The sequence below is a fragment of the Cherax quadricarinatus genome, chromosome 61 (genome assembly GCF_038502225.1).
Source record: "Cherax quadricarinatus isolate ZL_2023a chromosome 61, ASM3850222v1, whole genome shotgun sequence".
Lineage (NCBI taxonomy): Eukaryota > Metazoa > Arthropoda > Malacostraca > Decapoda > Parastacidae > Cherax > Cherax quadricarinatus.
The window spans coordinates 16,109,734-16,136,990 of NC_091352.1; the positions used below are offsets into that span (position 1 = coordinate 16,109,734).

At 41.4% G+C, this 27,257-nt stretch overlaps 2 protein-coding genes across 2 annotated transcripts in view; one reads left to right on the forward strand and one right to left on the reverse strand.

The window, feature by feature from the left end:
* The window catches only part of LOC128699319 (uncharacterized), a 71,994-nt gene extending 46,627 nt beyond the window's left edge, over nt 1-25,367 (forward strand). Inside the window, exons 2-5 of the mRNA XM_053791931.2 lie at nt 13,801-14,002; nt 20,073-20,174; nt 21,574-21,688; nt 22,070-25,367. Coding sequence (XP_053647906.1) covers nt 13,801-14,002; nt 20,073-20,174; nt 21,574-21,688; nt 22,070-22,373 — 723 coding nt within the window. The 3' untranslated portion in view covers nt 22,374-25,367. The remainder of the gene's footprint in view (nt 1-13,800; nt 14,003-20,072; nt 20,175-21,573; nt 21,689-22,069) is intronic.
* Nucleotides 1-27,257, reverse strand: part of LOC138854516 (uncharacterized) — a 484,295-nt gene that overhangs the window by 142,834 nt on the left and 314,204 nt on the right. The gene's annotated exons all lie outside the window — the stretch shown is intronic.

Genomic DNA, 27,257 nt, shown 5'->3' on the forward strand with positions numbered 1-27,257 from the left:
CTCCCTGAAACCATGCTGGTTGTCAATTATACACTTGTTTCTTTCCAGGTGCTCCACCACTCTCCTCCTGATGATCTTCTCCATGACCTTGCATACTATACACGTTAGTGATACAGGTCTGTAGTTTAGTGCCTCATGTCTGTCTCCCTTTTTAAAAATTGGGACTACATTTGCCATCTTCCATACCTAGGGGAGTTGCCCAGTTTCAAATGATGTGTTGAAGATCTTTGTTAATGGTACACACAATGTCTCTGCTCCCTCTTTAAGGACCCACGGAGAGATGTTGTCTGGTCCCACCGCCTTTGAGGTGTCAAGGTCGCATAGCAGCTTCTTCACCTCCTCCTTGGTTATATGTACCTCATCCAGCCCTTGCTGGTGCACGCCCCTTCTCTGATTTCCTGGAGTCCTACTGGTTTCCACTGTAAATACTTCTTTAAATCTTGTGTTGAGCTCCTGACATACCTCTCGGTCGTTTCTTGTGAATTCCCCATCACCCTTCCTCAGTCTGATTACCTGGTCCTTGACTGTTGTTTTCCTTCTGATGTGGCTGTACAACAGCTGAGCCTCCCTTCTTATCTGTGCATATTCGTTTCTGGCTCTTCGGCTAATCTCTTTATTTTCCTGAGTTCTCTGTCTTCTGTACCTTTTCCATTCTCTAGTACACCTAGTTTTTGCCTCCTACACCTTTGGGTGAACCAAGGACTCGTTCTGTTCTTCCCATTATTTCTGTTTCCCTTGGGAACAAACCTCTCCTCTGCCTCCTTGCATTTTGTTGCCACATAGTCCATCATTTCTTGTACTGGTTTTCCTGTCAGTTCCCTCTCCCACTGAATGACTTGAAAGAAGTTCCTCAAGCCTGAGTAGTTCCCCTTTTTGTAGTTTGGTTTTTCCCACCCTATTCCTGCTGCTCTCTCCACTTGGAGCTCAACTATGTAGTCGAAGCACAGAACCACATGATCACTAGCTCCCAGGGGCCTTTCATACATGATATCCTCGATGTCAGAACTACTCAAGGTGAATACAAGGTCCAGTCTTGCTGGTTCATCCTCTCCTCTCTCTCTGGTAGTGTCTCTAACATGTTGATGCATGAGGTTTTCCAGTACCACGTCCATCATCTTGGCTCTCCATGTTTCGGGACCCCCATGGGGCTCCAGGTTTTCCCAGTCAATCTCCTTGTGATTGAAATCACCCATAACTAGTAACTTTGCTCCCCCCATGTGTGCTCTCCTGGCCACCTCGGCTAGTGTGTCGACCATTGCTCTGTTGCTCTCATCGTATTCTTCTCTTGGCCTCCTGCAGTTCTGTGGTGGGTTGTACAGTACTGCAATTATCACCTTATGTCCCTCAGACTGGATTGTTCCTACTAAGTAGTCCCTTTCGCCCGTGCCATCCAGTCCTTCCATTTTCTCAAACCCCCACTGGTGTGTGTGTGTGTGTGTGTGTGTGTGTGTGTGTGTGTGTGTGTGTCTGTGTGTGTGTCTGTGTGTGTGTGTATGTGTGTGTGTATGTGTGTGTGTGTGTGTGTGTGTGTGTGTGTGTGTGTGTGTGTGTGTGTGTGTGTGTGTGTCTGTGTGTGTGTGTATGTGTGTGTATGTGTGTGTGTCTGTGTGTGTGTGTATGTGTGTGTGTATGTGTGTATGTGTGTGTGTGTGTGTGTGTGTGTGTGTGTGTGTGTGTGTGTGTGTGTGTATGTGTGTGTGTGTACTCAACTATTTGTGGTTGCAGGGATCGAGTCAAAGCTCCTGGCCTCGCCTCTTCACCGATCGCTACTAGGTCCTCTCTCTCCCCTTGCTCCACGAGCTTTATCAAACTTCGTCTTAAAACTATATATGGTTAATGCCTCCACTACATCACTTGCCAGACTAGTCCACTTCCTGACAACTCTATGACTGAAGAAATACTTCCTAACATCCCTCTGACTCATCTGAGTCTTCAACTTCCAATTGTGACCCCTTGTTTCTGTGTCCCATCTCTGGAACAACTTGTCTTTGTCCACCTTGTCAATTCCTTGCAGTATTTTATATGTCGTTATCATGTCTCCCCTAACCCTCCTATCCTCCAGTGTCGTCAGGCCGATTTCCCTTAACCTTTCTTCATAGGACATTTCCTTTAGTTCTGGGGCTAGTCTTGTTGCAGACCTCTGCACTTTCTCTAATTTCTTGACGTGCTTGACCAGGTGTGGGTTCCACGCCGGTGCTGCATACTCCAATATGGGTCTGACGTACACGGCGTACGGAGTCTTGAACGATTCCATATGCTACATCAGTTATCGGGTTGATGTGTGCCTCAGGAGGTGTGCCGTCTTCCATACGTCAGCTACTTGCCAGTTTCAATGGATGTGTTAATTTTTATTAGTGGCACACACAGCATCTCCGCTCCCTCTCTAAGGGCCTATGGAGAGATGTTCTCCGGTCCCACCGCCTTTGAGGTATCAAGTTCACATAACAGCTTCTTCACCTCCTCCTCGGTTGTGTGTATTTCATCCAGCACTTGTTGGTGTATCCTTTACTGGTGTACCCCCCACCCTGTTCTGACTTCCTATAGTCCTTCCTGTCTCGACTTTGAATACTTCTTTAAATCTCATGTTGAGCTCCTTATATACTTCTTGGTCATTTCTTGTGAACTCCCCTTCCTTCCTCAGCCTGATTACCTGGCCCTTGACTGTTGTTTTCCTCCTGATGTGGCTATACAACAACTTCGGGTCAGACTTGACTTTCGATGCTATGTTGTTTTCGTATTGTCGCTGGGCCTCCCTCGTTAGCTGTGCATATTCGTTTTTTTTCTCTTCGACCAATCTCTTTATTTTCCTGGGTCCTTTATTTTCTGTGCTTTTTCCATTCTCTAGCGCACTTAGTTTTTACCTCCCTACACTTCTGGGTGAACCAGGAGCTCGTTCTGGTCTTACCATTATTTCTGTTGCCCTTGGGAACAAACCTCTCCTCTGCCTCCTTGTATTTTGTTGTCACGTAGTCCATCATTCGTTACTGATTTTCCTACCAATTATCTTTCCCACTGAACCTCTTGCAGAAGTTTCTCATGCCTGTGTAGTCCCCCCTTTTCTAGTTTGGCTTCTCCCATCTCATTCCTGCAACCCCACTCCAATTGTAACTCAACTATGTATTCAAAGTACAGAACCCCGTCATCACTAGCTCCGAGGGGCCTTTCATATGTGATGTCCTCGATGTTTGAACTTCTCAAGGTGAATACTAGGTCTAGCCTTAGTGGTTCATCCTCTCCTCTCTCTCTCTCTCTCTTTCTGGTAGTGTCCATAACATGCTGATGCATGAGGTTTTCCAGTACCACATCCATCATCTTGGCTCTTTATGTTCTGGGACTCCCATGCAGATCCAGGATTTCCCAGTCAGTCTCCTTGTGATTGAAATCACCCATAACTTGTAACTTTGTTCTACCCATGTGAGCTCTTCCGGCCACCTCAGCTAGTGTGTGTGTGTGTGTGTGTGTGTGTGTGTGTGTGTGTGTGGGTGGGTGGGTGGGTGGGTATGTGTGTGTGTGTGTGTGTGAATATCTTGGTCTGGTCTTTACCCCTACGAGAACAACCATGCGATATAAATAGCACTTATCAGATCACCTCTCCTAGAAATCAATAACGTTTAGGAGCAAAAAAACTGCAAGACCAAATGTGGAAGTGGTTCCCTGTTCTGTGAGCAGGTTCGTGAGAGGCGAGTCATTAATCATAGGAGCTGAGGTATCACACATCAGCACATCTTCCACACAGCCAGTCTGACGATGCCGATCCTTTATGGCATTTTTTTGGTCGCCGCCCCTTTAATTGACTACGATTTGCTGAGCCCTCTAATCCGTTCCCAGGATTTGTTTCGTGGGGATTCTTCATAACGATGATCGAGGATATTTTGACGAATTTGAAAGTATTTGTGGGAATATATAGCATTTTATTTTTTAACATGGAAAGCATGTGACAACGGAAAACAAAACCTGAGAAAACGTTGGGAATTCGAGATTTAATGTAACCAGAAGGAGAGTTTACATATTTCCGTTTATAGTAACAAAATTAGGAAGGTTTTGGTGCGGTCCCTCATGTACATTATATTTAAACAAAACATTACAATAATTTTCAAGTATAATAACATTCATATACATTTGCTACCGTAATGTATGTGTTTTTTTTTTTTTTTTTGCGAAAATTTTCTTAAATCGAGGACCAGACTAAATCTCGACTCGTACTTAATTTTCTCTATCAGACGAGAACAATACGTGTTTTTATGTCAGCAACAATTATGATATCAAAGAGAAGTGCTAAACCGTATGGGTCATACATTTCACAGCACCCACATCACTAAATCCAGTTCCACACAAAGTGTCATGAAGGTAAAAGAATGTTTATGGACTTGGTTGACAACATGAGACATTCCTTGTTGACAATCAGATAAAATCTTGAAACATTTTGCTCGTTAAACATTAGTAAGAAACCATCACGTAATGAACCAATCAGGAGCTCCTCTTCTGACTTCCTCAATTCCCAGGTAGTGTTAGGACAATGATTTCTCACTCGTTCGTATACTACAACATCTACATATTTGGATTCTTCTTCTTCTTCTTCTTCTTCTTCTTCTTCTTATTATTATTATTATTATTATTATTATTATTAATGCATTTGAAAACACTGAAATAAAATGAAAACTATCTGTAATAAGGTCCAGTGTTCCACATACAGTTCAGTATGGACTCCCTTTACCTCGGGCTTCTTATGAAGACATTCACTTTGTAGTTCCGAGTGAGAATGCTTAGTAGAGTTCTTCATCGGCTTAGTCATGGGATTTAATTTCTCAGAAATGCCAACTATATTATGCAAGTTCACACCCAGCGCTCCATCCATCCCCCAGAAAGGAATCCGAGGGAAGGATATATACACTGTGAAGTGCGTATCGCCCAGTATATATACACAGTCTAACTGCTAAAACAGGAATTTAAGTAGCTATGACTGGTGGAGCAATGAAAACATGCAGCCTTCATGATCTTCGTGCACTCGATAGATTTTTCCCAATGAACCAATCAAGTCCGCGACACCATTCCACAATTCAGATGAAGCCGTAATCTAAGAAGCTAAAAGTCTAGCGATCCCTAAAGCTGCCAGTATATGTTTATTTTTCCTTGACAAATATCAGTAAACATAGTTAAATTTACGTTAACCTAACCCGATATATGCTGCCTAACCTAAAAAAAATGTAGAAGGTTAAATCGGGCAGAAAAATATTAGGAAACGTGTGTTAGAAGATTTGACGGTCGTGGATCACTCGGTCAGAAGCCAGGGAACTGCAATGCATGCGAAACTGCTCGTTCTATTTGGATGCTGCCACTCACTGATAGGATGAGATGAGATGCAGCATAGTTGAGGATGGTGCTTCTCACTGTTGGAAGGTGAGTTGAGATGCAGGATAGTTGAGGATGCTGCTATTTATTGTTGGAAGGTGAGACGAGATGCAGGATAGGTGAGGATGCTGCTTCTCACTGTTGGAAGGTGAGATGAGATGCAGGATAGGTGAGGATGCAGCTTCTCACTGGTGGAAGGTGAGATGAGATGCAGGACAGTTGACGATGCTGCGTCTCACTATTGGAAGGTGAGATGAGATGCAGCATAGTTGAGGATGCTGCTTCGGACTGCAGCCCAGTGTTGCACCACGAGATAAACACGTGCTGAGTTGAATGTTTTCTGGCATTTTGTAGATACCAGTCCAGAGTTTCCAGATTGGGTGTGGCCGATTATTTTAATATGTTCATTTGTGATTAAATACGCGTTTTTACTAGATTAGATACCCCAACGTAAACAGCATTTTTAAGTATACAGGGAACGCATAAAAATCATCGTAGAGAATTACACAATAAAATTAATGTAATAAAATGAGGATAAATTGTCCACTCACCAAGGTGTGTTTGAAAGGGTCCAAGTCTCGTGGTATATCCATCACAATTATTCCCTTTTAGCCCGCTCGCCTTATCATATCTATTCTCGAGGCTGTGTATTGCATTTGTCTCCAACACTTCTTCATCCAACTCATTCCACTTTTCATATCAGCAATGTGACTCAGCTACAACTTCAGTTTCTACAAGTCTTCTCTATTTCCTAGCGTTTATCAGTTCCTTGTAAAATTGTGGACGTGATAATTATATCTTCCCAAAGTGTCCTCCCTACCAAGGTCGTCTAGTTCAGTTCCTTCAACCTCTCCTGGTATTGCATTCCCCTCGGTTCTGGAACTAACGTGGCTCCAAACTTTTGCATTCCTCTCGGTTCTCGACGTGTTCCATTATAATTATAATTATTATTATTATTATTATTATTATTATTATTATTATTATTACTGAATTCTTGAAAAAGCGTGAAAGCCGTAATGGCCATACAGCGCCTAGAGAATGAACAGCTATCGGATTTAATCCTAGGAAGGGGAAGGAGTACCTCCATTTCTTTAAATCAAAAGCTCTTCATTGGCATCAAGGAACCACCTTGAATTTTTCAAGGTAAATCGTGTATACAATTCAGCTGCATGTTTTAAAAGTTCTTGAAATCTATCCTGGTGTTTACTAGTACTGCACATGTTCTTTGTCAGCCATGCTGTAGTTGGTACGTTGAACTGCGTGCTGCTAGCAGTAACAGACTGGGTGATCAGGCCTTGATCCTCCAGGAGGCCTGATTTGGGACCAAGCCGCGGGGGCGTTGACTCCTGAAGACGTCCTTCAGGTATCCTGTGTAAGATGTATTACTGATAGTCTCTGGTTGATTAATGGGGTTTCAGACCTATCGCCTAAACCAGTCAAGAATACTTGACTCCCTAGAATGTACTAAAGTAATTTCTCAACATATACATGCTGATTATGTAACCGCGAACAAGCGATACAAAAGGCAAAACAACCATGGGATGAATGACAGCTCTAGGCCTTTCAAGCTGCAATCAACACATTATCAGGAGCTTGCAATGTTGCAGAAAAAGGATGAATTCCAAGCAAACACGTTCAGAGGAAGATTTTTTACTGTTAGGTAAGACACATATGCAACAGTTAGGTATCTTTATTTCGAAACGTTTCGCCTACACAATAGGCTTCTTCAGTCGAGTACAGAAAAGTTGATAGAAGCAAAAGATACTTGAAAACGATGTAATCAGTCCATCACCCTTAAAGTTTTTGAGGTGGTCAGTCCCTCAGTCTGGAGAAGAGCATTGTTCCATAGTATGAAACAATATGGAGATGAAGTGACAGGATGGAGCCTTATATAGCGCCAAGAGGTGAGACGTAGGTCACTAGAAGAACGCAGATGTTGGGAGGTCAGGTCCCTCTCAAATCCAGCCGTCCTCACTAGTGAGAACGGCTGGATTTGAGAGGGACCTGACCTCCCAACATCTGAGTTCTTACCTCTTCTAGTGACCTACGTCTCACCTCTTGGCGCTATATAAGGCTCCATCCTGTCACTTCATCTCCATATTGTTTCATACTATGGAACAATGCTCTTCTCCAGACTGAGGGACTGACCACCTCGAAAACTTTAAGGGTGATGGACTGATTACATCGTTTTCAAGTATCTTTTGCTTCTATCAACTTTTCTGTACTCGACTGAAGAAGCCTACTGTGTAGGCGAAACGTTTCGAAATAAAGATACCTAACTGTTGCATATGTGTCTTACCTAACAACCTGTCGGTATTTTATACCATTTTAATGTTCAAGATTTTTACTGTATCAAGATTTTTAAATAAAGCTTTGACATTAAGATTCTTAAGTAGAGAAGATATATTGTGAAATCGCCTGTTTATATAACCTTATTGCATACATATATATATATATATATATATATATATATATATATATATATATATATATATATATATATATATATATATATATATAAATATATATATATATATATATATATATATATATATATATATATATATATATATATATATATATATATATATATATATATATATGTGTGTGTGTGTATATGTGTGTGTGTGTGTGTGTGTGTATATGTGTGTGTATATGTGCGTGTGTATGTGTGTGTGTGTGTGTGTATGTGTGTGTGTGTGTATATGTGTGTGTGTATGTGTGTGTGTGTGTATATGTGTGTGTGTGTGTGGTGCCGAATAGGTAAAACTGGTCAATTAGCAAGAGCTCGTTTAAAATTAAGTCCTTTCTAAAAATTTCTCTCATACATTTAAAGATATATTTTTTACATTTGTGTTAATATAAAAATTAATGATTTTGTACCATCAGAACCTTAGGAAACTTACCTAACCTTATTATAACAAGCGTAATTTAATTTAGCCTAATCCAGCTAAATATATTTTACTAAGTTTACAATAATTTAATAATAATAATATATATATATATATATATATATATATATATATATATATATATATATATATATATATATATATATATATATATATATATATATATCGATCTGACCATAACGAAAACAAATATATATTATAAATTTAACGTAATATTAAATATATTTAAGTTGACCAATGATATGTATATATAACATAATTTAGCTATCGATCTGTAAAAAAAAATTGGGAAAAGTTTAATTTTTAATGGAGTTCGGCGTATTCGGCATGTTCGGCTTATTTAGTAAGACATATATAAGCTAATTAATGAAAGGCGTTCTGAATTTACGAAGGAACAAAACACTGATGTATAGTTCTGGCGATACACTATTGGAATTTAAATTTATTTGATATATAATTTTTAGCCTAATGTATTTTTTTACAAAATATAATAACGTAATATGGCTTTGTCTCAATAATTTGTGTTTAATTTTGCTAAGAAATAAAAAGAAGTCATTAAATTGTCTTCGGGTAAGTGTTCAGAGTTCAGAGATGTATGTAAATATATATGATGTAAATTACAAGTATTTTTGTTGCACCTTTACACAGTGGAAGTTTCGTTTGTTCATTGTTGTTGAGTACATTGTAAGCCTGTCTAGTTAGTGAGGGCTTCGTTAGTGTTCCCTGAGGGTCACGTCAGCCTGTTTGTGGTGATGACGTCAGTGGACCTGGTGACGTCAGCACGAGTACTGCCATACACTTATGTTAATGTAGGTTGTTGTGAACATGCACCACTAACATGCTGTCACTTCTTCCATCCATCCATTCACTCCTTCCGTCCTCTCTCTCTCTCTCTCTCTCTCTCTCCGTCCTCTCTCTCTCTCTCTCTCTCTCTCTCTCTCTCTCTCTCTCTCTCTCTCTCTCTCTCTCTCTCTCTCTCTCTCTCTCTAAACTCTACCTCTATACATATGGCAGAACTAGCTTATTAGTACAAGGTTTTACGTTGCAGCATCCGCACTCCAATCTTCCATCCGGTATTAATATTGCTTTGTAAACATTGCGAGGTGTGGCTCTAAGGGTTGGCCGTGGAGACGTGATCTTGGAACTGATTTATAGGAAACTTTCTCTCCTGCCTCTCATAAGACACATCTTGGTTACTCTGGGCCAAGCCAAGCATCTCCTTTATTTACCCCCTCTGGCTTTCAACACTTCATTTTAAATATAATGAAGTACACACACGTAATTTATTATATTCCGGGGGAGCAATGAACCGGATCAAACCTGGGCGTGTAATACCTACAGTTGTTCTTAAAAGTCACCTAACCAAACATTTAGCAAATTTTATCATGAATATGTTTTGGTCTCAGCAGTTTGTTCACTGCATCATGGAGTTTGTTTAATGCATCATGAAGTTTATTCACTGCATCATGGAATTAGTTCACTGAATCAAGATTGATGGACTGACAACATAGATTCCAGGCTGAGGGACTGATTACTTCAAACTCCTCTTTTACTACCGTTCTTCTTTGTATTAGACTGATGAAGCCACTGGCTGGCGAAACGTTTCCTCAATAAAGCTTCCCAAATGTTGCACAAGTGCTTCATTCTTCAACTTGTTAGTTTTCTATACCACGTATCACACATACACAACTACTGTATTCTCGTAATCTTTCAGATATCTCCAGCGTATATTATATATTACGACTGCAGATGACAAAAAATTAATTCAACATAATACGAATGAGTGAATATATCTTATTCTTGGTGTAAGAACTGATTACTTCCAGAAACTCGCGTCTGCATAACCTTATACAGCAGAAGACAGATCATGCACTCCAAGACATCTAGCCTTCCTTGTGCTCCGGAATCTAGATGGTATGAGTATCATAATTAATTTGTAATAATGGTATGCACAAACATTAGGATATTTCACAGGAAATGTTTAGGTCTTGGGACCTTGATCACTCCAAATGTATATATGGTAAGCACCTGACAATGAGGTAAGTTGATTTTCCAAGCAGTTTTACAGCTACGCAAAATCTTTGAGACCTATGAGGAAGATGTTACTCACATGTTCATAACATAATTCCATGCAGAGGGACGAGTAACGTCACCTACCACACAAGGACATGTCACCATCTAAGCAGAAACTAAATGCCAAGAGAAAAAAAAAGCTCCTAATAACACCCCCAGTACTCTTATAAGTCACAGTCGTATAAGTAAGCTAAAGCATAAAATGATATACATAAAAGAAATGCTTTGAAAAGACAGTAAATAAACAGGTTTTTGCATTATGTGCCTTCAGGAAAAATGACTGCTAGATCCTTGTCTGCTTCTGAAAGTTCTTACTGTCTTACATGTCCAAGCTTTATCGTTATTCAGTTCACAGGCGCGAGAGTGAGTGAACGATGAGCAAATTATACGGGAAACACCGGCATTTGAACGCCTCGCGTGGGTGATTTATCTCCTGCTGACTCAGGGTATGCTGATGATGAGGCATCAGTGGAGGACAGCTCAGTGGAGGAGAACTGGATTTCCGGGGTTCAAGAGGTCTTAAGACTTAACGCTTTCTAGGAGTGTTTGAGTACGCTGGAATGTTTGTTTTTTTTTTTTTGGTGTGTGTGTGTGTGTGTGTGTGTGTGTGTGTGTGTGTGTGTGTGTGTGTGTGTGTGTGTGTGTGTGTGTGTGTGTGTGTGTCTGTGTGTGTATGAATGATGAGTACATGAATTTCTGGAATCTTGCATCTGTCAATGGAAGAATTAGCACTTTTGCTGGTTCTTAAGACGGTAGTAGTAGTTTCTAGTTGCCAAAGGCATTTGCCGATAGACACTTTTCCTACTGTGTGTGTGCGTGTGTGTGTGTGTGTGTGTGTACTCACCTATTTGTAAACACCTATTTGTGGTTGCAGGGGTCGAGTCCTAGCTCCTGGCCCCGCCTCTTCACCGGTTGCTACTAGGCCCTCTCTCTCCCCGCTCCATGAACTTTATCAAACCTCGTCTTAAAACTGTGTATGGTTCCTGCCTCCACTACGTCATTTTCTAGGCTATTCCACTGCCTTACAACTCTATGACTGAAGAAATACTTCCTACTATCTCTCTGACTCATTTGTGTCTTCAACTTCCAATTGTGGCCTCTTGTTTCTGTGTCCCCTCCCTGGAACATCCTGTCCTTGTCCACCTTGTCTATTCCACGCAGTATTTTATATGTCGTTATCATGTCTCCCCTGACCCTCCTGTCCTCCAGTGTAGTCAGGCCGATTTCCCTTAATCTTTCTTCATAGGACATTCCCCTTAGCTCTGGAACTAACCTTGTTGCAAACCTTTGTACTTTCTCTAGTTTCTTGACGTGCTTTATCAAGTGCGGGTTCCAAACAGGTGCTGCATACTCCAGTATGAGCCTGACATACACGGTGTACAGTGTCTTGAATGATTCCTTACTAAGGTATCGGAATGCTGTTCTCAGGTTTGCCAGGCGCCCATATGCTGCAGCAGTTATCTGATTGATGTGTGCTTCCGGAGACATGCTCGGTGTTATACTCACCCCAAGATCTTTCTCCTTGAGTGAGGTTTGCAGTCTTTGGCCACCTAGCCTATACTCTGTCTGTGGTCTTCTGTGCCCTTCCCCTATCTTCATGACTTTGCATTTGGCAGGATTAAATTCGAGAAGCCATTTGCTGGACCAGGTGTCCAGTCTGTCCAGGTCTCTTTGAAGTCCTGCCCGGTCCTCATCAGATTTAATTCTCCTCATTAACTTCACATCATCTGCAAACAGGGACACTTCTGAGTCTAACCCTTCCATCATGTCGTTCACATATACCAAAAATAGCACTGGTCCTAGGACCGACCCCTGTGGGACCCCGCTCGTCACAGGTGCCCACTGTGATACATCATTACGTACCATGACTCGTTGTTGCCTCCCTGTCAGGTATTCTCTGATCCATTGCAGTGCCCTTTCTGTTATATGCGCCTGTGTGTGTGTGTGTGTGTGTGTGTGTGTGTGTGTGTGTGTGTGTGTGTGTGTGTGTGTGTGTGTGTGAGTGTGTGTGTGCGTGCGTGCGTGCGTGCGTGCGTGCGTGCGCGCGCGCGTTTTATCTACTTTTTCATGTGTTTCAAGCTTCAGTTCTTGTGCTGTATTTAACAATAAGGTCACTCATGTGTCTGATGTATCTTATTCTGAAGCTGTGTAATATTTGGACTTCCACTGAGTTACTCTCGACTCCACCTCTACTGCTCTGACGATATAAAAATAAATTCAAATACCTCTCGTTTTCCTGTCATTATCTCTTAAAAAATTTATCTGTTGCCTAGAGAGTATTTTCCAGATTAGTGTATCCCTGAAGGGTATATTTTCCTAGAGAACATTTTCCTTGAGAATATTTTCATGATGAGTGTATTCCTGAAGATTTTCCTGAAGCGTGTATTCCTGAAAAATATTTTCCTGATTAGTTTATTCCTGAAGGGAATCTTTTCCTTAAGATTATTTATTTTCCTGGAGAGTATTTTCCTTGACAATATTTTCCTGGAGAGTATTTTCCTTGAAAATATTTTCCTGGAGAGTATTTTCCTTGAAAATATTTTCCTGGAGAGTATTTTCCTTGAAAATATTTTCCTGGAGAGTATTTTCCTTGACAATATTTCCCTGAAGAGTATTTAGCATCATTCTCATCCTGGTGGCCTGGTGGCCCGGGTTCGATTCCCGGCGGGTGGAAACATTTCGACACGTTTCCTTACACCTGTTGTCCTGTTCACCTAGCAGCAAATAGGTACCTGGGTGTTAGTCGACTGGTGTGGGTCGCATCCTGGGGGACAAGATTAAGGACCCCAATGGAAATAAGTTAGACAGTCCTCGATGACGCACTGACTTTCTTGGGTTATCCTGGGTGGCTAACCCTCCGGGGTTAAAAATCCGAACGAAATCTTATCTTATCTTATCTTATCTTATCTCTTATTTTGTTCCTGAGTGAGACATTACCAGACACAAGTGTCAGGCTGAGGTGATAGATGACGAAAATTTTACAACGAGAGGGGCATACCTGAGGTCATTATTATTATTATTATAATGAGGAAGCACTAAACCTGTAGGGATCATACAGGGCATGGGAAATTGGAGGCAATCGGGTTTGATTCAAGTAACAGCTGAGTAACTCCGATCCCTGGTATCAAAAGGCTTAGTAACAAGGCACACACCTTGAAGGAAGCCTCCACAGACACACACACACACACGCACACACACACACACACACACACACACACACACACGCGCACATACACACATACAAAGACACACGCACACACACACACACACACAAACACACACACACTCACAATCACACACACACACACACACACACACACACACACACACACACACACACACACACACACACACACACACACACACACACACGCACACACACACGTGTCAAATTAACAAGTGCCTATGACAAAATGGTAACTCACACAGCCATAAAGATATCTCACTCGCTTCTCTCTCTCAACAGATGGGAGAAGGTGGCGGAAGCAGCAGCTGGAGACGAATGCCCACACAGGTGGGGGTGGCGCTGCTGTGGGTGGCTGTGTGGGCGGCGGTACCAGTTACCTGTGCCCCACACCCAGACTCCTCAGATAACGACACGCCCACACGTGACAACGCTCTGGAAATGTTGGTCATAACTCCCAGAGCTTCTCCTCTCCCTAGCATAGGTGAGTTACTCTCCCCAGCATAAAGGAGTTACTCTCCCCAGAGTAAGTTACCCCAGCACAGACGAGTCTCCAGGACAGATGAAATCTTGGTAAATTTCTTGTATCCTTTTTAGGCGAAATTCCACCCCTTTTAGCAGCAATTTTTTGCCTTATGTACTTGATTTATTACGCCATTTGTAGCTCTAGTAATGTTTACTAATGAGCTCTCTGATACTTAAGCTATAAGATAGTATCTTTAATTCTATCATTAATATTTTATTACACCGTTGCCAGTGTCTTCTTATCAATCTGCTAATAACGCCCTATAATCTAAATTAAGGGTAATTTATCATTTGCCGATCTTTGATATTGTCATTACCATGAACATTTTCACCTATGGTAATGGAGTGAAATGCCTTATTGAAAACAAATAGACACACAAATTACAGAATAAGCTTCTGTTGGGAGAAAAGTTCGCTCTGCATGGAGCGAAGCGTTGTCCCCACTTAAAGCTTATTCTCAAACATGTGTGTGTCTTCACACCTGAAGAAAACTAAAGACTATTTAATCCTCTCAGTAAGGATAAACATCCTTTCCCATCCCCCTGCAGAAATAGTTGCTTTGTCTATGGAAATCAAATGTATCTCCAAATGCCAACAGACAATCATTACCAAGGTGCCTAACAACGAACCTCAACCGGCATGAAAGCTTACGGACAAACAACTTCTTTAACTACCTTTCCCATGCCTCGGTATTCCACAACCACTGAAATCCCCAACAACCTTAACTACTGAAGCTTGACAAAAACAGCCATTATACAGCCATTTTTTTCCTAGTCTCCCTTGGAAAATCAGAATGCTACCCTGTCGTAAGCGGCGTTCCACATGGTTAAGTATTGAGTCCCATGTTGTTTAGTGGCGTTCCATTGGAGGGCAGTACTGGTTCCCTTTTTAGCAAATAACGTTTCACAGGAGGTTAGTGTCAAGTCCAGTGTTGTTCACAAGTGGTGCTCCACAGGGGTCAATACTGGGTTCCGTGTTGTTCACAAGTGGTGCTCCACAGGGGTCAATATTGGGTTCCGTGTTGTTCACAATTGGTGCTCCACAGGGGTCAATATTGGGTTCCGTGTTGTTCACAATTGGTGCTCCACAGTGGTCAATATTGGGTTCCGTGTTGTTCACAAGTGGTGCTCCACAGGGGTCAATATTGGGTTCCGTGTTGTTCACAATTGGTGCTCCACAGGGGTCAATACTGGGTTCCGTGTTGTTCATAAGTGGTGCTCCACAGGGGTCAATATTGGGTTCCGTGTTGTTCACAAGTGGTGCTCCACAGGGGTCAATATTGGGTTCCGTGTTGTTCACAAGTGGTGCTCCACAGGGGTCAATACTGGGTTCCGTGTTGTTCATAAGTGGTGCTCCACAGGGGGTCAATATTGGGTTCCGTGTTGTTCACAAGTGGTGCTCCACAGGGGTCAATACTGGGTTCCGTGTTCACAAGTGGTGCTCCACAGGGGTCAATATTGGGTTCCGTGTTGTTCATAAGTGGTGCTCCACAGGGGTCAATATTGGGTTCCGTGTTGTTCACAAGTGGTGCTCCACAGGGGTCAATATTGGGTTCCGTGTTGTTTATAAGTGGTGCTCCACAGGGGTCAATATTGGGTTCCGTGTTGTTCATAAGTGGTGCTCCACAGGGGTCAATATTGGGTCCCGAGTTGTTCACAAGTGGTGTTCCACAGGGGTCAATATTGGGTCCCGAGTTGGTCACAAGTGGTGTTCCACAGGGGTCAATATTGGGTTCCGTGTTGTTCATAAGTGGTGCTCCACAGGGGTCAATACTGGGTTCCGTGTTGTTCATAAGTGGTGCTCCACAGGGGTCAATATTGGGTCCCGAGTTGTTCATAAGTGGTACTCCACAGGGGTCAATACTGGGTTCCGTGTTGTTCACAAGTGGTGCTCCACAGGGGTCAATATTGGGTCCCGAGTTGTTCATAAGTGGTGTTCCACAGGGGTCAATACTGGGTTCCGTGTTGTTCACAAGTGGTGCTCCACAGGGGTCAATATTGGGTCCCGAGTTGGCCACAAGTGGTGTTTCCCCAAGAGTCGGCAGCGAGTCCATTACTTTTCACAAGTATCTCATCACCTTAGCAGCCACTTGAAAAAAGTGGTCCGAGTGTATGTCCCTCACCTGAACACCTTGACAAACTCTCTCACGAGACTTCTTACTCACCCGAGCGAGTCACCTGACTCCTGACCCTAATAGTGTGGTTGATCACGGTCCAATTTTATGTACGTTGCTTCACCCTGCCACACCCTTGGTACACTCTAGTGTACTCTGGTACACTGGCGAGCACTGGTATGTTCTGATGTACATCGGTATACTGGTATACACTGTCATACACAAGCATGCTACTTCACAGAATATTATGACTTTGTTTTTATACACAATTTGAAGCACAAACGAAACTTTATCATGACTAAAATTAGCGACACAGTTAAAAGACTGGTGCAAAACAAAATAATAAATAACTGAAAGTTTGTAACATTTATGAAACTGAAATTTCTTTGGTAAAGTCAGATCTCTTTAATATCTGTATTAGAGAATTAAATAAAGTAACGTATTGGAATCTCCCCGAGGCGGCGGCATTAATTTCTTATTAGGTTTCAGTTAGTTGCGGAGTACAAGCACATCCCCGACTGCTGGTAATAAACCTTACACTGAGAGGTCTCTCTCTCGCAGTGTACGTACACTAAGGGCTTAAACTTAACTACTATGGACTAAGATATTACTGTTTGTTGTCAAATTCATGATAAGCGCCAAATCCACGTGGATCATTCAATAAGATATTACTTCCCACCTCCAGGACTTGAGTCCTGGAGGTGGTAAATACAGTGTCTGCACTCTGAAGGAGGGGTGTTAATGTCGCGGTATTTTAACTGCAGTGTAGTCGCTCCTCTGGCAAGAATGATGGTGATGAAAGTGTTGCTTCTTTTACAGGTCACTCTGTTTTGGTGGGAAACGGCCGATGAGTTAATAAAAAAAATTATTGATGATAAAGTGCGGCTAAAATAGCCATGTTTCCTGACACCTATTGTTCACCTAGCTGTAAATAGGTACCCAAATGTTAATGACTGTTATTCTGAGAGATACGATGATTTTCACCGTGTAAATTCAACGCCTTGAAATAACTGCACAAATATCTAACTAAATGAGAGATGTATTCCTTGCTGTTAATATCTGTGGTAATATTTACAGAGCCAAGGATAAGTTGACTAATGAATACTTTCCAATTCATGCAGTGAAAACGGGTAATTTTGCCCTTGTACACAAACAAAAATATGTGAGAGGCTTGAGGCCAGAGTATTGTGTTCAGACCCTCTCCTCCTTCACCATCTCTCCTCCTTCATCATGTCTCCTCCATCATGTCTCCTTCACCATCTCTCCTCCTTCATCATGTCTCCTCCTTCATTATGTCTCCTTCACCATCTCTCCTTCACTATCTCTCCTTCACCATTTCTCCTCCATCATCTCTCCTCCTTCATCATGTCTCCTCCTTCACCACCTCTCCTCCTTCACCTTGTCTCCTCCTTCATCATGTCTCCTTCACCACCTCTCCTCCTTCACCTTGTCTCCTCCTTCACCTTGTCTCCTCCTTCACCATCTCTCCTCCATCACCTTGTCTCCTTCACCTTGTCTCCTCCTTCACCATCTCTCCTCTTTCACCTTGTCTCCTCCTTCACCATCTCTCCTCCATTTCTCCTCCTCCACCATCCCACCTCTCTTCTACGTAAATTTCTGGGAAGCCTTAATCTCAACCACCGCCAATCATACCAGGTACCCCAATCATTCTTTCCCCTCGAGTACCTATCAATTTCACGACCCCTACATCCTCCTTATCTCCTCCTCCCTAAACCATTCTCTCCGCATCATTATACTATTATTATTACCAGGGGAGACAGCGAAACCCGCAAGGGAATGATAGGCAATCAAGTCTGCTACACGGAAAGGAAGGTTCAGTTCCTTGGATCAAGAGCTCCTCATGTGCCTCAAGGTGCCTACCTTAAGAGAGGTCTCCACGTTGACTCAGGGTTGCGTGCAACGAGGTCACTGCCAAGCTGGCAAGCTTTTACCTAGCTAGACACACCCACACTGTTCCAGCTTCCTGCTTCATATTGACCAATTTATTTTAAGTTGCTTGTTTTCTCCTCTCTCGTTCATCTACATAAACATTAACTACAATATTTCGGCAAAAGTTGGTAATGACGTATTATCATCCACCTCAAAACACACTAATATAGCCATTACTCAGTTATGAGCTTACTGGTACGTGTTGATGCCTACTAAAGTATCTAGGAGGTGTAGCTAATTGTACCTACCATTACAACTGAGTAAAACTTCAGTTTTTTAAACAGACAAGCAAATTCAAAATTTTGCTTTAGTTAAAATATGCTGTAATTATAACGTGTATATATGACTGTTCTAGTAGTCACTGCTTGGTGAATATACCTGAGTATTGGTGAATGTACTATCAGCAAGTAGATTAAAATTATGGAGACAAAGACCTTTTTTTAACATAGCGACCGTGTCCCACTAAGGTAGGGTGACCCGAAAAGCTAGACAACACATCATCGTTCATTTAATAACTGTCTTGACAGAAGTGCGCAGACATTATATTTTAAATGACCCTCTGAACTACAACATAACCACGCCTCCTTCGGGGTACTGGCACTGTACTTCCCACCTCCATGGCTGCTACATCCTCATCCTTCATTCAGAGTGTAGACACTATGCTTACCACTTGCAGGACTGCTACATCCACACTCCTCCTTTAGAGTGTAGGCACTTACTTCCCACCTCCAGGACTGCTACATCCCCACCCCTCCTTAAGAGTGTAAGCACTGCACTTGCCACCTCCAGGGCTTGTTCAGTTAACCAGTTTCACTGAATCCCTTCAGTACGTCAAGCCACGAAAATTACTTGTAACCAAATCATATAAAGAAACCTCAAATGGCTCTACTCATGTCACCATAATTTTTAAATTATTATAACTAATAGATACATCCCGCCATTACTGATTGTTCAAATAATCTAATTTCTAATAAAAAATATTGTCAGATTTCTCATAAGAACAAAAATATTAGTGAATATTAGTGAACTTTTCAATATGTAATACAAGAGAATGTAAGAGCAACTAATTAAGAAATATTAAGGCACGATTTACTCTCCAGGAGCTTAATACAACAAATATAAAAGTTACAAGAAGATATACCTCATAAACTTTGTCTTTGTTTGTATTTGGCTTCATAAAGTTGCTCGAGAGAGAAACGTAGCATTGGTTGCTCTTGTGTAGTCACCCAACTGTGGTCGCAGGGGTCGATTCATAGCTCCTGACCCCGAAAATTTGTACTCTCATTTAAAGGTTACGGTTGCAGCTATAGTTAATCCAGTTATGTATAGCTCAACATAGACCAATAATCTTGATTATATTCAGGAATATACTAGTAGATAAATAGAAAGTGGATTAAAAATATATAATATATAAAGTTACATAAGACAGAAGAATGAAGGTGAAAAGTACGATGTCTGCACTCTGATTGGGAAGGAGGGAGGGGTGATCTTGCTGCCCTGGAGGTGAGAAATACAGTGTCTGTACTCTGAAGAGGGGTGGGGATGTTGCAGTTCTGAAGGTTAGAACATTGCACTCTCAAGAAAGTGCGGGGATGTTACTTCTCGGAATCATCTGAAATATTATCTCCTTACATTTCAGGCAAATGGCGGGAAATGTGTTTTCTTTTTCGAAGAACACCTGGCCATGGTGAGAGAGGAATGATGGTGTAAAAAAGAACAACAATAACCTGCCAGGCAGAGAGCCGGTAGTGTAAAAAACAAAAACAGTAACCTGCCAGGCAGGTTCTGTTCTCAATCAGCCATTCTTACTGATGAATCATTCTAACATAGCTTAAAATTAATCCAAAGAAATCACTATGACGCTACTTGCCAGTTTGATCCACCTCTCTAGGTGGATAGAGGGATAATGAAAATTTTCGTATACCTGATGTTGGGTGGAGCAATCGGGTACTGATGAGAGTTACAGTTGTTGTTACAGGAGGCTCTAGTGCTGGCTCCAGTGAAGACCTCGTCAACTACTACCTTCCAGTTATAATGGCTGAGATGGCTGCCCCTGTCTCAACCAGAGGTAAGTATTCCTTTCCTACCTCACGCATGTGCACGTGTTTGAGTATACTTGTGTTGTAACGCGTGCACTCACCTAATTGTGGTTGCAGGGGTCGAGACTCAGCTCTTGGCCCCGCCTCTTCACTGATCGCTACTTGGTCCTCCCTCCCTCTGCTCCCTGAGCTTTGTCACACCTCGTCTTAAAGCTATGTATGGTTCCTGCCTCCACTACATCACTTGCTAGACTATTCCACTTCCTGACAACTCTATGACTGAAAAAATAGTTCCTAACATCCCTGTGACTCGTCTGAGTCTTCAGCTTCCAATTGTGACCCCTTGTTCCTGTGTCCCATCTCTGAAACATCCTGTCTCTGTCCACCATATCTATTCCACGCAGTATTTTGTATGTCGGTATCAAGTCTTCCCTGACCCTCCTGTCTTCCAGTGTCGTCAGGCCGATTTCACTCAACTTTTCTTCGTAGGACATTTCCCTGAGCTCCGGAACTAGCCTTGTTGCAAACCTTTGTACTTTCTTTAATTTCTTGATGTGCTTGATGTGCTTGTGTGAGCGTGTGTGTGCGTGTGTGTGTCAGTGTGTGTGTGTGTGTGTGTGTGTGTGTGTGTGTGTGTGTCAGTGTGTGTGTGTGTCAGTGTGTGTGTGTGTGTGTGTGTGTGTGTGCGTGTGTGTGTGTGTGTGTACTCACCTAATTGTGGTTGCAGGGGTCGTGACTCAGCTCCAGGCCCCGCCAGAAGCTGGTGTGTGTACCCGACCGCACGAGCGTAATTACGAAAATGTAAATATATGAGCATAGTTAATGCTGGTGGTGTTCACTTTCTCTTACAAACTGAACGTGTAAGTTTATGAAATTTCCATTATTTTAGCACACTAATTCTTCCCTCATTGCATTAGTCGAGAATTCCCCCCCCCCCATAAAGTAGAATGGTTTAACAGTTTTATTATGCACTACATACCCTTCTTGTCAAAAGATTAGAGGCACATACGAAGGAGAATGATGTATCTTAAAGTTTGGCATCAGCCGTGGTGGATGGCTGAAGGCTATTCTTAAATAATTCATTAATAAGCACGGTTGGCTCCATAAATTTTATATAGCAGGGGCTTAGGGGTTAATATTGCACCGGAAGAGCGGGCTACGGGACTAGTCTTGAAGCAGCAGTTATTTTTATGTGGGAGGCTTGAGGGGTTGATGGAATTTCAGATGAGCTTCACTGTTCCGTGTCACCGCCTCTGATGTTAAGCCTTAATTTGCAGTACTATAGCACGTTTTCACATTTCTTTAATTTGTGACTTACAGGCACTTAGAGACGGAGCCTCGAATGCGAAGCATTCGAGGCTCCGTCTTCACGATTTTTTTTTTATGTTCGGTTCTTGTCTAATATTCAGTGCTGACGTTTACTTACAGATCCGTCCATCATCCGGGTGAGCTGCCGGCAAGGGTTCCACGAGGATCCCGTTGGGGGTTGCCGGCCAGTCTTCAACCCTACACCCTACTTCCCTCACAGCCCGCGACCCAACAGGTGAGTCTTGTATCTGCTGGTGGTGTGAAGATATCGTGTGGGAAGGTGCAGGACATAATTCAGGTGGCTTTAAGTCAAGGCTTTGGTCATCACAGATATACCGAAATTAAGATTTTAAGGTCTGAAAGACATAATTTTTTATATTTTTTTTAATCAGCAAAGGTCTGTCTCTAACATCCTGTCAAGGTTGCCTCCCCAGCAATTTAGATTTACATCCTACTGCATTTCTACTTTTTGTTTAATTTAATAATATTCCCCCTTTTTTCATTCTTTTCGTTTTGTGTCTTCTCTCACTTCCTCTGTTAACTTTCTATCATAATTTCTCGTGTGACCTTTCTATCGTCTTAAAACTGTCATAAACATTTTATCTTTGTGTGTCAGACACACGAGCGTGGCCAGCATCCTGCCCAGCATACGGTCACCATCAAGAATACCTCGCCCGGAGGTCCAAACACAGCGGGAACTCATACGACAGTTCAACATCTCCAGAAGACCTTCTTGGTTTGGGCGCAGCTTGACAGAGCCAAAGGGTCCCGAAAGTAGTAAAACTCCCTCTTCCAGACTGGAACAAGTTTTGATGCCGATGCCAGTCACTACCACCACCACCTCAACCACCACCACAACACCCACCACGACGCCCTCCACCATCACGCCTAGCACCACAACGCTTGACTGCGATGACTAAAGGTGAATCGTAAGTTTCCCTTGAGAGGATACAGGGAGACGACTGGACCAGTATTCAACTCCGGGACACGCCCCGGTAGTGATGTATTACAAGATGTTATTTTTATAGTATTCTTCTACAGATGTGGGAAGAAGCTTGTGTGATGAACTGATCAACGATATCGAGGTCATACAAACTATTTAGCTTTTAGATATTTTTAACAAAAAGAGAAAAGCAGTGTAAAAGGTTTTAGGGTACTCGAGTGACTGACATGTATCGCATCCCTCATGTCAACACAAAAATCTCTCGTAATCCAAAATTCCTCGTATTAATATTTTTAAGTTAGACTCTTGACTCAGTGGCACAGCTCATCTAGAGTGAACATACTTCGAGTAACACTGAAGTATCAGCGTAAAGAGCTTGTTACTGCTTGGTATATACTTCAAGTAGTACTGAAGTATCAGCCTAGGAAAATGACACTTGAGGCAGACAAGGAGGGAGGCAGACAAGGAGGGAGGCAGACAAGGAGGGAGGCAGACAAGGAGGGAGGCAGACAAGGAGGGAGGCAGACAAGGAGGGAGGCAGACAAGGCGGGAGGCAGACAAGGAGGGAGACAGCAGAGGAAAGCGGCAAGTAAGATAGGAATACCTTTCTACAGAAAATGAAATAAATAGGATAAAAAATATTTGAACTCTTGTTTGTCATGGATAATGTTAATGTACAAGCCTTTAGTTACTTATAGCATAAGTTACTTAAAGCAGTCATACTTATTTGAAAAGCTAAACCCCGTGAGAATCATTAGAGTTGTGGAGGCTCGATCGTCCATCCGCTGATCGTGAGACAAGTCCGCTTCGTGTCCTTAACAATCTGCCTCTGAGAGTCGAGTATACTTCAGGTATGAAAGAATTAAGAAAGATTCAGGTTTGCAATGGAAGGCCTGTAATTCAGCCCTTAAGTCAAGCAAGATCACGAGAACTTGTATGATAATAAGCCATAGGTCAAGCAGGGACACAAGAACTTGAAAGATAACAGGCACAAGTCAATACAACTTGTAAGGTAACAGGAATAGGTTAAGCAAATTAAGACAACTTGTAAGATAACAGGCCATAAGTTAAGCAAGGTCAAGACAACTTGTAAGATAACAGGGCATAAATTAAGCAAGGTCAAGAAAACTTGTAAGATAACAGGTTATAAATTAAGCAAGGTCAAGACAAAATACTAACATGTAGGCTAATATAAAGACAATTATTGTAGAACTAGTCTATATTAGACAACATTTAGCTCATCAGTGACCTGAGCAAGTCTATCAGCCAACATTTTGCTCATAGGTATCGCTATCAAACCATGCGATAACTTAGAAAAGCTCATTGGGCGAAACGTGTCCTGCCATTTCCCCCCAACAGGGGTTCGTTCTGTTCACCTGTGAATTAAAGGCTGTGTAACAAAGGTTCTCTCTACTACAAGTGTTCGTGTACTCTTCTTTCTACCTCTTCTTCCTTTCTCTTATTCTTCTTTATCTTATCAAGAATATAAAGATGAGACAAGAGTTTTTTTTTTTTTGTTCCGATTTTTTTTTCTTATTTATTTCATCATAATTTCTTTTCTATACACAGAGAGGTTGATACGTCAAAAATATTCCTCTGTGGAATATAGAAATACAATTACATAGTTACCAGAAAACCAATGATCTAACAATATGAAAAAGGATTCACTACAGTGGAAAAATACATATAGAAATCTTGGTACAAAAATATATTAAGTTGTTTTATAAATCTATTGTACACAGTGCAATTTTTTTTTTGCATATGTAATAGGACAAACATATCTTAAATTGAACAGTATTGACTATCCAATTTTGAATGATATTTTCAATTGCATTTGCAAAAAAAAAACAGTAGTATATGGAAGACCTTTATAATATAGCTTACTGTATCTGTATATAAACAAACTATATAAACAAATTATGAATAAAAAATTATTTCATATAACGAGACCATTGCTCAGGTGCTAAATACTAATAATACATGCAGAGATATGAAGACTCTGTATTGTTGTTGCATTTTGTGTCCAGTTATCTGCTCAGTAATAGTAACGAGATTCACCTAAATTCGTTCGTGTTGAGTGTAAAAATATGATGCACCCTGGACTAAACTGTGTCCTTAAAACCCTCTCATCACTACAACTCAAAATCTCACAGAAAATTATATTATTATAATAGAACAAAACAGCGTTTCAGGGAGTCTACTGCAGATTATATGATTAATTATTAATTTAATTTTGAAGAGCACTTTTAACTATTTTTTTTTCATATTTTAGAGATCAAATTTACAAATATTATTGTTGAGCTGTTTTCAAGGTCGTCGTCCTCAGTGAGCCATGTTACCAATAGTGTGTGTGTGTGTGTGTGTGTGTGTGTGTGTGTGTGTGTGTGTGTGTGTGTGTGTGTGTGTGTGTGTGTGTGTGTGTGTGTGTGTGTGTGTGTGTGTGTGTTCGTTACGTGTTTTGTTTTCGTCTAATGTATTTAATATTGACTCTTTTAAGATCTGATTTCGTCAACCTTCTATAGATTTTGTGACAGCAAATCTGGTATCTGAAAGAGTGGTTCAGTTACTGCTGCTGGGCTGTAGGGTGTCGGGGAAAAGGGAGATGCTCTCTGTCTTGGTATTCTCTAAATCTCTCATTTTTTTACCCAATTAATAATTAAAGTTCACTCCTTTCACCACTGATGTCCCACTAAGGGGAAAAAAAAACTTATCAATGTCTAAATTCACTATCTCACTCGTCCTTATTAAAATTACAATGAAACTGTCCGGTGTGTGCTTTTCTAATACCACTTTCAGACAATTTGTATTAAATTTATTCGATTAAAATTATGAAATAATACAATACCCTCCCTTCTCTTTCTGTGTACATTACCATAGCTATTTTTGTGAAGTTTTGTGTATAAAGTTCTTCTTTATTTTTGTACTGATCAAAGATTTCTGAAAGTGCCATGTTAAATGTGCAATAAATATGTCTAGTTACACATTATTTTATTCATTCCTTCTAAGTTCTTCACACACCTGAGTAAGTCAATGGATGTATTAGACTAGATATAGAATCATACGACGAGGAACTGGCTTATAGGTGGCATAAAATATAGACACAGTGTAAGTAAAAAGACATACGAGCAGCATCAAAACTTATTAACAGATGGCGTTGGCAGCCTATCAGTCATGTGTTAATAAAGTTTCCATACAGCTCGTGCGCCTTTCACTCTCTTGATAGATCATTTAGCACTTTAAGTTTCTCAGTATGACCACATACACTAACACTAGCAAAACCAAAACTTTATTATAAACAACAAATTCAAACTCAGCACACACACACACCCACACACACACACACACACACACACACACACACACACACACACACACACACACACACACACACACACACACACACACACAGCACGATGGTGTGGTATGTGCAAGTGTACAGGTTAGCGGAATTGAAGGTTAATACATGTGCAGATTTAATGTTATATATGACACAATAAGTTAGATTCTGTTAGAAAGTCAGGTTAGTCTGCGTTAATGGTGGTACTTTCAGCGAGGATGTCAGAGTGGGCGTGTCAGGGTGTAGTAGTAATTATGATATTTACTGAGCACTTTGACCGTGTGGGCCACTCAGTCCTCTCATCAGTAAAAAAAAAAATATACAACTCACAATAAAAACAAGGCTATAATTAACAAACAATAAAAGCTACAAATTTGAATAAATTGTTCAACACAAATAAATACTATCGTACCAATTTAAAAAAACAGCATCTATTAAAAAAAATGCTATAAGAATCTCCTAAAAATTCCCCGAGGTCCCTTCAGGTACCCTGGCAATTGTAAAAAACCATGAAGATATAAAGGCCTAAGCCGTGGACAAACTTAAAACGTGTTGCACAGCCAGAGGTACGTCACAAGTTACACAATGAGGGGGCAGGAATACCCAGGCTAACAATTTCGTTTAGCTAGCCACAAAACGCAGCATGCACACGCTCAAGTTTGTTTCGTAAGCAAGGAGACAGCATGTAGTGCAGATGTACTGGTAGCGGCCTCAGAGAACTCATCTCAAAATAAAGTGCGCGAGAATAGTCGGGATACCACGAGGGAACACATGTAAATGCAGGAGGAAAAATGGTGCTGAAAGTGATAACTCATCTGCAGAGGAGGAAGCAGGAGGTATGTCAGGAAGAGAGGCAAGTACGTAGTTTATAAAGCGGCTAATCTGCACCTACAAATTGCCACTGAGAGTGGTGAGGAGGTCGGGTGTCAGACCGCGAAGTAATGAGAAGAGATGATTACTTTTGTAGAGATCATTAACATCCAATAAACTCTAGCGCTATGGACAAGGGAAGAGAGAGAGAAAAAAACTGACCGACTGAAAATATTCTATCCATCTTGTTACAGTGGTGGTGCTCATATGAAAGATGTTACAAATGTGTTGGAATGATTCAAGCTGAAGCTTCAGCTACTGCGTCAAACACTGCATGAACAAGTACCCTGAGTGATGGCTGCATTAGGTCAACCTTGTTAGCTCTTATTGCCTTATAACGTCATACTGATCATAGTCACAATAAGCGGTGTATATAATTTTGAAATTTTAACAAGATGCGTATGTTGGCATGAACCGGAGACATTTAATTTTGTGTAAAGATTATTTATATTATTTTCAAACAGCAATTCATCAATAATCCCGATCGAAAAAAATTACATACACCCCTTCGTTCAACCTCTTCTATTGTAATTTTTTTTTTTCTCTCTACCAGGTCCCCTCGAGGAAGGTTCCTTGATGTTGGTGAGGGGCTCTTGATTTAGGGAATTGGATCTGTGCTCCAGTTCCCCGAATTAAGTCTGAATGCCTTCCACA